At 49.4% G+C, this 13,798-nt stretch overlaps 2 protein-coding genes and 2 non-coding genes across 4 annotated transcripts in view; 1 reads left to right on the top strand and 3 right to left on the bottom strand.

The window, feature by feature from the left end:
- Positions 1–945, bottom strand: part of LOC105887908 (splicing factor 3A subunit 3-like) — a 4,086-nt gene extending 3,141 nt beyond the window's left edge. The window contains exons 1-2 of the mRNA XM_023518655.1: positions 704–945; positions 382–429 (exon numbers count right to left, since the gene is read on the bottom strand). Of these exons, the coding sequence (XP_023374423.1) occupies positions 382–429; positions 704–799 (144 nt within the window). The 5' untranslated portion in view covers positions 800–945. The remainder of the gene's footprint in view (positions 1–381; positions 430–703) is intronic.
- Positions 946–5,806: 4,861 nt separating this feature from the next.
- Positions 5,807–5,913, top strand: LOC111728223. Its single transcript, XR_002775596.1, has one exon. It is a non-coding gene; the product is annotated as a U6 spliceosomal RNA (small nuclear RNA).
- Positions 5,914–7,287: 1,374 nt separating this feature from the next.
- On the bottom strand, positions 7,288–7,394 carry LOC111728214. Its single transcript, XR_002775588.1, has one exon. It is a non-coding gene; the product is annotated as a U6 spliceosomal RNA (small nuclear RNA).
- Positions 7,395–9,259: 1,865 nt separating this feature from the next.
- FHL3 (four and a half LIM domains 3) lies at positions 9,260–12,148 on the bottom strand. The gene is made up of 5 exons (XM_003799005.3): positions 11,988–12,148; positions 11,704–11,878; positions 10,397–10,566; positions 10,122–10,308; positions 9,260–10,005 (listed from the first exon to the last, which is right to left on the bottom strand). Exons 1-5 carry the CDS (start codon positions 12,141–12,143, stop codon positions 9,851–9,853), a joined length of 843 nt encoding a protein of 280 aa, XP_003799053.1. The 5' UTR covers positions 12,144–12,148; the 3' UTR covers positions 9,260–9,850.
- Positions 12,149–13,798: the final 1,650 nt, after the last annotated feature.

The raw sequence follows: 13,798 nt of genomic DNA, 5'->3' as shown, positions 1-13,798 counted from the left end.
AAAAAAAAAAAAAACCAGAGTGTCCTGGGAGAAAACACTAAGAAAGAGCATTCCTTTTTTCAAGAGATGGGATTATACCTTCTGCACCCGACTCTTGGACTCCTCAAAACTATTTTTTGCACATTCAAGGGATACAAGATGCTACAAAATGGGACATCTTTCCAAGTAATAGAGAATGAATAAGAGAGCCTCCCATTCAAAGAGACAAGGAAGGATACCTTCATGTTCGACAGCTCTTTGGACATCTTTTCAGGAAGATAATCAACAACTTATCAATCCAGTTACCTTTGCCCAGGGCTCACGAAGAGATCCTGCACCTCACTTCCCCTCTCTTCTCGCGCCCTCCCAGACCCAAAGAGAAGCAGATAGCGGGGCACTCACATCTTGCATAGCCCGAGTGCGGTGGTCAGAATTAATCTGGTCCCGGAGCTGAAAGAAAGGCAAAGGGTGACACGGGCGCCGTTACTTTGAGTTCTGGAGTTGGAAAGGCCGCCCGAAGGCAGAGTTTACTCCTTTAGATTTTACTGGCTGAAGCAGAAGCCTCTAGGACTGTAGGTCCCAGGAGGTTACCAAGGCTGGAGGTCGGAAAGGGTGCCCTGGGAAAAGATAAGGGGCGGGGCGCAGGGAGGGCCTGAGAGCTGAAGAGTGATTAAACAGGACAGGGGCCCAGCCTCACAGGAGCCCCTGCCTAGACCCCACTCACCGTGGACTTCTTTGTGAGCATCTCTTTGGCCATAACGTCCATAAGCCGTTCCTTCTCCTCATGATATCGCCGCTGCTGCTCCAGAATTGTCTCCATTTTCCTTTTGCCGCGGACCTCAGCACAGACCACCAACACGGCCGGAAACAACTCCTGCCGCCTTCAGCGCCTGCGTCCCCACGCTGCGCATCCGTCTGCACCAAAGTTCCGTCAAGGCCGGAAGTGCCTCGGGGGCACGAAGAAAAATGAGCGCCACAAGATCTAGTCTATGCTATCGAAATGGCAACAGTGCCCTTTGTGGTCGGAGGTGTGGTGTTGCAATGTCGAGCAGTTTGCAGAAGCCTCTGGGGGCAAAGAATAATCCAGGAACTAAGGTTAGCTGTCGGCTTTCCTGGCCATGGCTGTGTGGACTGCTAGGCAGTTGAAGAGTTGGTTAGAGTCGGGGAAACTGGAACTTGAGTCTGTAGCTTTCAGTGTGACTTACGACGTTTCCCCCTTCTCTGGACCTCGGTGTCTTCGTCAGCAAAATAGGAATGACAGTGGGCTTTTTTTTCTTTTTAAAGAGAGTCACCCGTGGAAACAACCTGATTGTCTATCAGCAGAGAACTAGTAATGGAAATGCTACACAGCCTTTAAAAAATAAAGTTTTGTTCTGCTTAGACCTGCAAGCCTAGCACGCTGGGAGGCCGAAGTGGGAGGGTTGCTTGACATCAGGAGTCTGAGATCAGCTCCAGCAAGGGAAAGACCCCGTCTCTACTAAAAATAGAAAAATTAGCTGGGTGTGTAGGTGGGCAGCTGTCACTTGAGCTCAGGAATTTGAGGTTGCTGCGAGCTACAATGACCACTGTAGCCCCAGGGAATGAAAACATGTTATATGTTGATATGTTCACTGCAGCATTATTCATATTTGACAAAAACTGTATACAATCCAAGTCCATTAATTGGTGAGTGGATAAACAAAATGTGGTACATCTGTAAGTACACTGGAATATTATTCAGCAAAAATTAAATACTACAATATGTAACTCATATATCCATAACAATGAAAAATTAAAAAAATTTAGGGGCAGCACCTGTGGCTCAGTGAGTAGGGCGCAGGCCCCATATACCAAGGGTGGCAGGTTTGAACCTGGCCCTGGCCAAACTGCAACAAAAAAATAGCCGGGCATTGTGGCCGGCACCTGTAGTCCCAGCTAGTCTGGAGGCTGATGCAAGAGAATTGCCTAAGCCCAGGAGTTGGAGGTTGCTGTGAGCTGTGACAGCACAGCACTCTACCAAGGGCAACAAAGTAAAAAAAAAATTAATTAATTAATTAAAAAAATTTAAATAAAATAAGAGAGATACCAGGATGAACCATGAAAGAAAGCATTATGCTAAGTGAAAGAAGCCATACAGGAAAATGACAATGTAGGTCCAGAAGAAATGTCCAAGAGGGCAAATCTATGGAGACAGAGGCTCCTGTGGCTCAGTGAGTAAAGCACAGGCCCCATATACCAATAGTGGCAGGTTCGAACCCAGCCCCTGCCAAACTGCAACAAAAAATTAGCTGGGGCTCGGCGCCTATAGCTCAACCGGCTAAGGCGCCAGCCACGTACACCTAAGGTGGCAGGTTCGAATCCCCAGCCCGGACCTGCCAAACAACAATGACGGCTGCAACCAAAAAATAGCCGGGCGTTGTGGCGGGCGCCTGTGGTCCCAGCTACTTGGGAGGCAGAGGCAGGAGACTCGCTTGAGCCCAGGAGTTGGAGGTTGCTGTGAGCTGTAATGCCATAGCACTCTACCCAGGGGGACAGCTTGAGGCTCTGTCTCAAAAAAAAAAAAAATTAGCTGGGTGTTGTGTCGGGTGCCTGTAGTCCTAGCTACTTAGGAGGCTGAGACAAGAGAATCACCTAAGCCCAAAAGTTGGAGGTTGCTGTGAGCTGTGCCACCACCGAACTCTACCAAGGGTGATAAAATGAGATTCTGTTTCTAAAAAAAGAGAAAAAAAAAATCTATGGCGCCAGAAAGTGGATGAATGGTTGTGACTAGAGGTAAGGTTGGAAGTGACTACAAATTTGCACAAGGAATCCCTTTTGAGGTGACAGTAATGTTCTAAAATCAGATTGTGGTGATAGTTGCACAACTCTATTAAATACGCTAAAATTTATTGTACACTTTAAAGTTGGTGAATTTTATGGTATGTAAATTATATCTCTTTTTTTTTTTTTTTTTTTGAGACAGAGCCTCAAGCTGTCCCCCTGGGTAGACTGCCATGGCATCACAGCTCACAGCAACCTCCAACTCCTGGGCTCAAGCGAGTCTCCTGCCTCAGCCTCTCAAGTAGCTGGGACCACAGGTGCCCACCACAACTCCTGGCTATTTTTTGGTTGCAGCCGTCATTGTAGTTTGGTGGGCCCGGGCTGGATTCAAACCTGCCACCTTAGGTGTATGTGGCTGGCGCCTTAGCCACTTAAGCCACAGGCACCGAGGATATAAATTATATCTCAATAAAACTGTTAAAAAATCTGTATGAGCTCATATGGAAAGATGGCACACAAACTAAAAAAGGTAGATCCACAACAGTGTGTATAAAAATAGATGTGCAAAGAGATTGTTTCTGTAAGGATATCTAAGTAACAGTAAACAGTGGTTGTTCCTGAGAAGACAGCTTGAAGATTTGGTATGAGAAGGAGATTTTTCTTTGCATATACCCAAAGCATAGCATGAAAACTTTTAAAAATATATACTTGTATTACTATTTTAATTTAGAAATGAATTTAGGCTGAGCATGGTGGCACATGTCTGTAATCCCACCACTTCAGGAGGCTGAGGAAGGACGATTGATCACTTGAGGCCAAGAGTTCAAGACCAGCCTGAGCAACATAGTGATAGCCCATCTCTACTAAAAAAATGTTTAAAAGTCTAGCACAAAAACAAAGTATGGAAACAAAATATGCATACCCCCTAATACTCTGAAATTTAAAAAAGAAAAAAATTACCTGGTGTGGCTGCTCATGTTTGAGTCCTAGCTACTTCTAGCTACTCAGGAGGCTGGGGCAGGAGGATCCCTTGAGCCTGGGAGTTGGAGGCTGCATTGAGCAATGATTGTACCATTGCACAGCAGCCTGTGTGGCAAAGTGAGATCCTGTCTCTAAAAAAAATAATATTAATGGTTGGCGCCTGTGGCACAAAGGAGTAGGGTGCCAGCTCCATATGCCAGAGGTGGCGGGGTGGGTTCAAATCCAGCCCCGGCCAAAAACTGCAAAAAAAAAAATTAAAAATAAATTTCAGACCAACTGCGGTGTCTCACACCTATTGTCCTAGCACTCTGGAAGCCTGAAGGGGGAGGATCCGTTAGGCTGAAAAGACCAGCCTGAGGCTCAGCACTGGTAGCTCAGTAGTTAGGGTGCTGGCCACATACACCAGGGTTGGCAAGCTTGAACCTGGCCTGGGCCTGCTAAAACAACAATGACAACAACAACAACAACAACAACAACAAAAATAACCGGGCGATGTGGTGGGCGCCTGTAGTCCCAGCTACTTGAGAGGCTGAGGCAAGAGAATCACTTCAGCCCAAGAGTTTGAGGTTGCTGTGAGCTGTGACGCCACAGCACTCTATGGAGGGTGACAAAGTGAGACTCTGTCTCAAAAAAAAAAAAAAAAAAACGAGAGAGAGACCAGCCTGAGCAAAAGCAAGATCTTGTATCTACTAAAAATAGGAAAATCAAATGGAAGTTGTGCTGAGCACCCGTAATTCCAGCTATTTGGGAGGCTTTGGTAGGAAGATCACTTGAACCAGGAGTTTGAGGTTGCTGTGAGCTAGGGTGACTCCATGGCAATCTAGCCTGGGTACAGTCTCTGTCTCAAAAAAGTTTTTTTTTGTTTTTTTTTGAGTCAGAGCCTCAAGCTGTCCCCCTGGGTAGAGTGCTATGGCGTCACAGCTCACAGCAACCTCCAATTCCTGGGCTCAAGAGAGTCTCCTGCCTCCGCCTCCCAAGTAGCTGGGACCACAGGCATCCACCACAACGCCTGGCTATTTTTTGGTTGCAGCCATCATTGTTGTTTGGCAGGCCTGGACTGGATTCGAACCCGCCAACTCAGGTGTATGTGGCTGGCACCTTAGCTGCTTAAGTCACAGGTGCCGAGCCAAGGTTTTTTTTCCAAACTAAAATTGAAAATGCATATATACACATTTATATTTAACAAAGAAGAGGGTAGTGCCTGTGGTTCAGTGAGCAGGGCGCCGGCCCCATATACCGAAAGTGGTGGGTTCAAACCCAGCCCCAACCAAACTGCAACAAAAAAATAGCTGGGCGGTGAGGCAGGTACCTGTAGTCCCAGGTACTTGGGGAATCGCCTAAGCCTAAGAGCTGGAGGTTGCTGTGATGTGATGCCACATCACTCTACCGAGGGTGACAAAATGTGACTCTGTCTCTAAAAAACAAACAAACGAAATAAGAACAAGGAAGATATACTTCAAGGAGTTAATAGTCATTTATCTTTTGTTCTTTACTATTTGGAATTTTCCAATTTCTTCTACAAATGTATATGTATCACTTTTGTTATGTTATTACATTACATTTATTACGTTTGTTTTTAAACGCTTGAAAAATAGTTCAGGCTCTGTGGCTGATACCTATAATCCTAGCTCCCTGGGAGGCTGAGATAGGAGAATTGCTTGAGGCCTGGAGTTCCAGACCAGCCTGAGCAAGAGCAAGAGCATTTTCCATTATACAAAAGATAAGCAAAATTGCCAAAGGGGCTGCTGGAGGAGAAGGTAGGGATGTTCTATGGACTATGCTCCTTGCCTACCTGCCTCCTGGCCTTAAAAAAAAAAGAAAGAAAGAAAGAAAGAAAAATTAGTCAGATATGGTGGTATGTGCCTGAGTCCTAGCTACTCAGGAGGCTGAGGCAGGAGGATTGCTTGAGCCCAGGAATTTGAGGTTGCAGTGAGCTATGATGATGTAACTGCACTCTATCCCTGGTGACAGAGCCAGATCCTGTCTCAAAAAAAAAAATGGTTTAAGAAATAAAATGGAGGGTAGCTCAGCGGTTAGGATGCCAGTCACATACAGCAGGGCTGGTGGGTTTGAACCCGGCCTGGGCCTGCTAAAGAAACAAACAAACGTGCTTGCTTCGGCAGCACATATACTAAAATTGGAACGATACAGAGAAGATTAGCATGGCCCCTGTGCAAGGATGACACGCAAATTCGTGAAGCGTTCCATATTTAAAAAAAAAAAAAAAGAAAGAAAAGAAACAAACAAACATGGAGCTGGAAAATGTTCTTCTTTGCTAAGTATCACAAGAATGGAAGAAAAGGTATCCAATGTACACAGCCCTATTATGAAACTAATTTATAGCTTTCATATGAAAGCTATAACCTAATTATAGCCTAAGACTATGCGGAGTGGGGAGGGGGAGAGGAGGGAGGGAGGGTGATTGAAGGGATCATTTCTATGGTTTATCTTACAAGGGTACAAGTGAATCTTTCTAAGAGTAGAATATAAATGTCTTAACACAATAACTAAGAAAATGACATAAAGGCTATGTTAACCAGTTTGATGAAAATATTTCAAATTGTATATGAAAACACCACACTGTACCCCATGATTACATTAATGAACACAACTATCATTTAATAAAAAGAATAAGAAACAAACAAACAACAACAACAAACAAATAGCTGGGCCTTGTGGTGGGTCCCTGTTGTCCCAGCTACCAGGGAAGTTGAGGCAAGAGAATCTCACTTGAGCCCAAGAAATTGAGGTTGCTGTGAGCTATGATATTACAACACTCCACAGAGGGTAACAAAAAAAAAAAAGGAAGAAAGAAAAGAAAAAAATAAAATGGGGATAAAATGACCACGTTTTGCCTACTTCAGGGGGTGTTAGGAGGATTACATTTATATATGGAAACTTAAGCAAGACCTCTAACCGATGGGGAAGGACCCTAGTCACAATTCATGTGAGGCTTTTGCTCGGCCACTAGGAAAGAGACAAGAAATCTTGCCCAGCATCATAGCTCGTGCCTATAAAAATCCTGGCCTGAGTGACAAAGTCAGACCCTATCTGGAACAACAACAAAAACAAAAAATAAACAGAAAGAACCCTCGGCAAAAAATACCTTCACTCGGGAAAGGAGACACTGAGTGAGTGAATGTTTTCTTGTCTGTCTGCTTTGGTAAGGTTTGGGAGCTCCTGTATTCTATATTTCACCAAATATGAGATGCCAACAATTGTAAAATTCGCCATTATTTTATGCTTTATCAAGAAAGAGAAAAAAAATATTAATAAACTATGATGTACCTTCAACCATACATCTGGGTTTCTGAGATGTTAAGTCTGAAAAATGTTTATGTTGAAATAAGTGAAACAGTGTTGTTGCTGTACATTTCCTCTTCTTAGGTGGTTACACCACCTTACTAAGACCAATTTTTTTTTTTTTTTTTTGAGAGAGAGTCTCACTCTGTTGCCTTGGCTAAAGCGTCATAGCCTGACATCATAGCTCACAGCAACCTCAAACTCTTGTGTTCAAGTGATCCTCTTGCCTCAGCCTCCTGCATAGCTGGGACTACAGGCGCCTGCCACAACACCCGGCTGTTTTTGTTTGTTTTGTTTTGGGTCACGAATTTGCGTGTCATCCTTGCGCAGGGTCAATGCTAATTTTCTCTGTATCATTCCAATTTGAGTATAGGTGTTGTGGAATCGAGCACATGACCAGCTATTTTTAGAGATGGGGGTCTTGCTCTTGCTCAGGCTGGTTGAACCTGTGAGCTCAGGCAATCCACCTGCCTTGGCCTCCCAGAGTGAGCCACTGTGCCCTCCTATTTTTAGTAGAGACCGAGGTGGGAGGGAGGGTATCACGCTTTTGCTCAGGCTGGCCTTGAACTTCTGAACTCAAGCAATCCACCTGCCTCCTGTAGTAGTGCTAGATTGCAAAGTGAAACACCACGCCCCGTTCAACACCATTCCTCTGGTCACTATGCCTCAAACCTGAAGGCTTCCTTTCCCTAAAAGCTTCTCCTTCCTCCCTCTAGCAAGTCCCGCCTTTGCTGCTAGCCTCTTGATTAGCTTATCTGGACCACTGCTCTTGCCTCCTAACCAGCCTGGCTAGTCTTACCCGCTCTAACCCATCATGCACAGCTAATGTGATCTTTCTAAAACTCGGCTCTTTTTACGCCCCTACTTCAGTATTTCCACTGACTGCTTTGCCCACCACCTGGGCGCTACCCGCCATGTTAGTCTCTTGGCACTTCCTCCACGTGACATTACTTGATGCTTTCTCCAAGCACCATGTGTTTTCAGGCCCCAGGCCTTTGAACCAGCTGTTTCCTATGCTTGGATTGCTCTTCCTCAACAAGCATTTATTGAACACGTAGTAAGTGCCTGGAGCTGAGAGGGAGGGGTGAGCAAGGCAGGAGCCAGCTCAATGCCCAGTGAGGCCGATGGGCGAAACAAACAGAAACGTAAGCATCTGCGGTAATTATTATTTATAAGCACATATGATGGGCAGTTTTAAAGGTTTGCTGAAAACGTTAATCACGGCTTCTGAAAGTTTAGGACTAAAATTGGGCCTGGGAGGGGGGTTCATAGAAAGAGGATTGTAATACCTGATCTACTAGAGAGAGACTACCTATGCGACTCTGGGCAACTATGGGAATCTTGCACCTCTGGGTCACGGCAGTAAAAATGCCTGCCCCAAGAATTTCGGGGCGGGTTTAACATGAGATACATATAATCACGCGGTTTCCGCGGGCCCAGGGGCCCCTCCCCCCCCGGGCGCCGAGGGTCCGTCCGCCTGCCCGCCCGGCCGCGGGAGGCCCCGTGCGCCAGCGCGCACGTACCTGCTCCGCCAGCCCGACCCTCGTCAGCCAGACCGCGGGGTTCAGACCGCAGCCACGACGGGAAGGGGCAGGGGCCGTCGGACGCGGAGAGAGGGGAGCATCGCCCCGCCCCATCTCCCCACTTTGGGAGACAGCCCCCCTCATTCCCGCCCCCGCCCTTGAATCACGGGGGGGGGCGGGGCCGTGACCCATTCATGCCGGGAATCGGATCCAGATGTTCCCGCGGCGCGTGCAGCTGCATCCTTGCCTTTTTTGGCAAAAAACGTGCGGCCGCGAGCGGATCCCGGGCCGCCCCCGCTAATCCTGGGGAAGAGGGGGAAGGGGGCTAAGGGTCTGGGCCCAAATTGAGATCAGAACGGGTGGTTGCTCTGCGGGATTCAGACAGGGCTGCTAGGGGAGGGTGAGATACGTAGATTTATTCCAGACGAAGGAACCCCATGGTCACCCCTGCTCCTGTCTGGAACCTCCCCTAAAACTCTCCCTTCCCCACGCGAAGGAAAAAGCCCTACGCCAGTAGAGCAAGGCAGGCCAAGCTTGATACAGACAGTAGGACAGTAGCCAGTAGGACAGTAGCCGTGGCGGGGATCCCCTTCCTGGAGATGGACTTCCCACCCAGTGGACAGCCCCACTTCACCCCGCCCTGCAGGGAGGAGGTCTAGAAAAGACTCAGAATCTCCCTGTCTGTGAAGGAACCTTCCTTCCCCCTCTGCACCCTGGACGAACACACAGAGGCCTGGGCTTCCTCACACTGCTTTATTTCAGAATTTGGAAGAGGGGCAAACCAATCACACCCCTCTGCCCATCTCAAGGCAAAATGGAGCTGAAATAAAACAAGACACTCTGAGAACACGGGCTGGGTTACAGCCTATTCCTTAAGACCACCTAACCTGCTGCTCAAACAGTCCCAGTCCTGGGGGCAGGGTGCAATGGGGATAGGTTCAAGCCTGAGCCGTCCACATATGAGGGCTGCTCAGGCACTCTTAGGACACCTAAAATCTATTAAGAGAAGGCTAGATGTAAGGGGGCCCAGGTCCCAGAGTCTAGGTTTGGAGGGCTGGGGTCTAGAGCTCCAATCTGGGAAGAGGGCAGAGTTCTGGAGTCCATGTTTGGGAAAAGGACTTGAGTCATGGACACTCCAGAAGAGCCTAGGTTTTGGGGCCTGGGTCAGGGAGTACCAGTTGGAGGATGTTAGAGTAGGGAAATTGCATCTTGGAGCCCAGGAGGAGACCCACTGTGTGGAGAAGCTGGGTCCCTGTGGTGGTTTAGGAAAGGAATCATAGTCCTGGAGCCCCGGTGTGGGAAAGCCTGGGCCCAGGAGCCCTGGCTCAGGGCCCTGCCTGGCTGCAGCCCTGGCACAGCACTTGGTCTCCATCTGGCACGAAGCCTTGGCCCACCAGGGACGTGGCACAGCGGGCGCAGGAGAAGCAGCTGTGGTGCCAGTGTCGGTCTTCAAATGACACATACTTTCCTCCATCAAGTCCTAGAGGGAGGCCGGAGGTTAGCTCTGCAGATCTGAGGGTGGGCTTACCCCTTACCCAATATATCCCACTCCCTTGCCTGCACCCTGCCCATTCCATTTTTTGACCCTTGTCCCACCTACGATGGGGCGTTTGCAGCTGCTGCACTTAGGTGCAAAGAGTTCTCCAAAACAGGTCACACAGTAGGGATCTTCTTCCCGGGAGGTGAACTGCTGTCCAGCTAGGGGTGTCTGGCACCCAGTGCAGACCAGACATTCGCGATGCCAGGGCTGGTCACGGTATGTCACTCCACCCTGTGTCAGTGTCTGTGGGGGCAGCATCCATCAGCAGGGGTCAGTGGGGATTCCCACCCGACAATAGGCCTTACCCCAACCCCGCTGGCCGAGCCTCCACCTTGCTGCAGCGGGCACAGCGAGGAGCAAACTTGTTCTCATAGCAGGGCACGCAGTAGTGAGCACCCTTGTCGGGCACAAAAGAACGGGAGCCCAGTGGCTGATCACAGCCACTGCACAGGAAGCAGTGCTCATGCCACGTCTGGCCTCCATATTCCAGCTTCCGGGACCCTGTGGGGAACAGGGGTCCCACTCAGATGCCATGTCACAAGCTCCTGTGGGCCACCTGTTACTTCTGCAGGAAAGTCCCCATTGTTCATAGCCTGAGCAGGGTGGTGTCCATGCACATGCATCAAGACCCCTACCAACTAAATTACAAATGCTAATCTCTCTCCAAACATGCATCAAGCCTCCATGTGATAGTCATGATGTCTTAGTATATACTAAGCCCTTATACACCAGACACGAGGGTTTTAGCACACTCACAAGACCCCACATATACCAGGCAAGCAGGCCTCTGCCCATACAAAGTTCTAATGCCTGAGCGTGACAGCTGCAGTGCAAGCTGAGCCCTTGCACCTGCTAGGCATGCTATTCTACATGTGTGCTAAGTCCTCACATTTCTATTAGGCATGCAGGTCTCCACACATGTCAAACCCTCTGTCTCTGCACACACTAAACCCCAAGGCACCAAGCATGACAGTCTCAGCACTACCTTAGCTCCTACATGTACCCTACATGCAGATATTCATGCATGCTAAGTCCCCATGTGTCCACCAGGCCTACTAGTGCAGCACACACTAAGCTCTCAGAAATGTATCAAACTTGTTAACTTCTGCACACACTAAGCCTTCATGTGTATACCTGGGTGTGCCAATAGCATCCCTGTGAATGCTAACTTAAGAGCACATAGGCAAAACAGATTTTGCATACACTAAATTGCCAGGAACATGCCATCTGTGTATGTCTTTTTTTTTTTTTTCTTTTGGAGACAGAGTCTCACTCAGTTATCCTGGGGTTGAGTGCTGTGGTGTCATAGCCCACAGCAACCTCAAACTCTTAGGCTTGAGCAATCTTCTTGCCTCAGCCTCACAAGTAGCTGGGACTACAGGCACCTGCCACAACGCCTGGCTAGTTTTAGAGATGGGAGTCTCACTCTTGCTCAGGCTGGTCTCGAACTTCTAAGCTCAAGCAATCCACCCGTCTTGGCCTCCCAGTGTGATAGGGTTATAGGCATGAGCCACCGAGCCCAGCCATATGTGCAGGTCTTCACACATACTGAGTCTCCATGTATCAGGCACATGCAAGGACTCCACACTGATGTCAGGCAGGCCAGTCCCCACCCAGGATGAGCCCCTGGGGATGTACCAGGCATGACGGTCTCCCCGCAGGCGGAGCACTGTGATGAGAAGGCACTGCAGTAGCAGTCATTGCAGAGCAGCTCACTGTCCTGGCAAGTGAAGGGTTCATCGGCTAGAGAGCGCTGGCAGCGACAGCAGCGGAAACAACCCTCGTGGAAGTGGCGGTCTTCATAGAACAGCTCCTATGGGGGCGTATGGCAGGGGCACTGGCATCAGGGCCTGGTGGGTCCATGCTATGTTCCCTCCTGCCAGCCTCTGCCCACTCCCTGCCCTGCTTGCTCCCATTCGTACCCTTGAATCATGCCCAATCAGCTGCTGGCACTCAGCGCAGGTGTTGGCGAAGGTGTTGTCATAGCAGGGCACGCAGTAGGGACCACTGTCTGTCTGGATGTACTTCCGGCCATATAGGGTCTCACTGCATTTTGCACAGTCAAATGCCTCACTCATGACGATGCGGAGGGGCCCTGTTAGGAGCACAGGTGGGACAGGGGTCACCCCAAGGGGCTGTGGCTTGACTGTTGGCAAGAGAGCAGGCATGGAAAATGGCAGATAAGAACAGGTGGGGAAGGGGAAGGGGAAGGGGTGCTTCTGGGAACCCAAGAGTCCTGCATGTTTATTTCTGTATTTAACTTAGGGAGTAGGAAGGGGTCAGGAAAAAATCAGGAAGCAGAAGTTGTTTTCTTATCTAGGCCCTGGCAGATCTAGGGGGAGGGGGCTTTTCCTGGGTCAATGACTCATTTCCTGCCTCTGAGTTTCTGAGGTTAGCCTCCCCTGTTCCTAGTGTCCCCAGGGTGGCAGAAGCACCATCCTATACCCTGTCATCAGTACTCTCCTGACTCCCAGGAACAGACCCAAGAGATATGGATGAAGGAACCTTTACCCAGAGCTCTGGAATGGGAATGGGCTGTTCCTGTCCCCTCCTGATCCAGGAAACAGTGGAATGCTAGGGAGATGCTGGGCCGATGAATGGTAGAAGAGACCAGTGTGAGAAGTGGGGCCTCCCCTCCCAGGAGAAGCAGCCAAGTGACAAGAACTTTGGAGACTCAGGCTAGGTTTAAGCAAGCAGGAAGGAAATCCTGCATGCTGGACACAGCCAAGCTTTCCTAGCTGGATCCTCTCCCCTCATCCCCCTCCACCCCTGCTGTGTCTCTGGTCACACCAGACTGGGTAGCCTTGGCCTGCAACATCTGCAGCAGCTGTGGCAGCACAGATGGCCAGATGTCAGGTTTTGCCAGCAACAGGGGAGAAAAAAGGAAAATGAGATGCCCCAGGAGGCAAAGGGGAACTGAGAGAGTGCAGAGTGGCCCCTGTCACCCCCTGCCAGGCATCACTCTCACTCCTGGCAAAGCCTCAGGATACTTCCATCCCCATCCTGGGGTTATTATTTCCCACCCCTGCCTTGGAAAGAGACAGCCTCTCCCCACCTTTTCTGATTTCTTAGGGTTTGGGACCCAAGAAGTGAAAGGAGAGAGTAAGAGCCACGGAAGACATTTTCTCCCCAATCAGGCCCCCTCTTGGGTGGGGAATGACACAGAGGGGAGCCCTGAAAGCTGCTTAGGCAGACACCCAGCCCCCCACCAAACCTCAGACACTTTCCATTTTCTCAGGAACAAAGCATGTTTGTGGGATGAGGTCATCCACACAGCTGCCTCTGGAACAGGAGCCTAGGGAGCCGGGCAGCAGGGAAGTGGGGTTCCCAGACCTTTCGGCTGCCCTGGTTCAGTCTCTAGTCCCAAAGCCAGAGCTCCCCAACCCTGTGTCCTCCACCATGAAGCCAGCTCTCCAGGGGCTGAGACCCTGTGGGGTGGTGGATAGGAACCACCAGGCTTCATTGGAAAGGGATGTCCTCACAGCTGCAGATGAGCTGGGGGACTTAAAGGGACATAGAAAACCCCACCAAGCCACTCCCAATTAGATCCCAGTGACTGGCAGTTCCCCAGAGCCTGCCCTGGCTTAAGCTGAAGGAAAAGTCTTCCTTTCTCAGCCACCCCCAGTAAGAAATTCTGAACAAGCATTCTCTGACTTGAAATTCAGACTGTGGGCACCAGTAGATGCCCTTAGCCTAGCCTGGCCTGGCTTTTCAGAGGCACTGCTGGTGAATT

This window comes from Otolemur garnettii, unplaced genomic scaffold (assembly GCF_000181295.1).
Source record: "Otolemur garnettii isolate 467f Iridium unplaced genomic scaffold, OtoGar3 scaffold00144, whole genome shotgun sequence".
Taxonomy (NCBI): domain Eukaryota; kingdom Metazoa; phylum Chordata; class Mammalia; order Primates; family Galagidae; genus Otolemur; species Otolemur garnettii.
This window is presented reverse-complemented; position numbering and strand designations above follow the sequence as displayed.

Excerpts from the sequence above, each read along its gene's own strand:
- FHL3 (XM_003799005.3), bottom strand. The coding sequence starts at position 12,143 with ATGAGTGAGGCATTTGACTGTGCAAAATGCAGTGAGACCCTATATGGC. Across the intron at positions 11,879-11,987 it reads TGATTGGGCATGATTCAAGG|GAGCTGTTCTATGAAGACCG; the intron begins GTACGAATGGGA and ends ACGCCCCCATAG. Across the intron at positions 10,006-10,121 it reads CTGCAAACGCCCCATCGTAG|GACTTGATGGAGGAAAGTAT; the intron begins GTGGGACAAGGG and ends GCCTCCCTCTAG.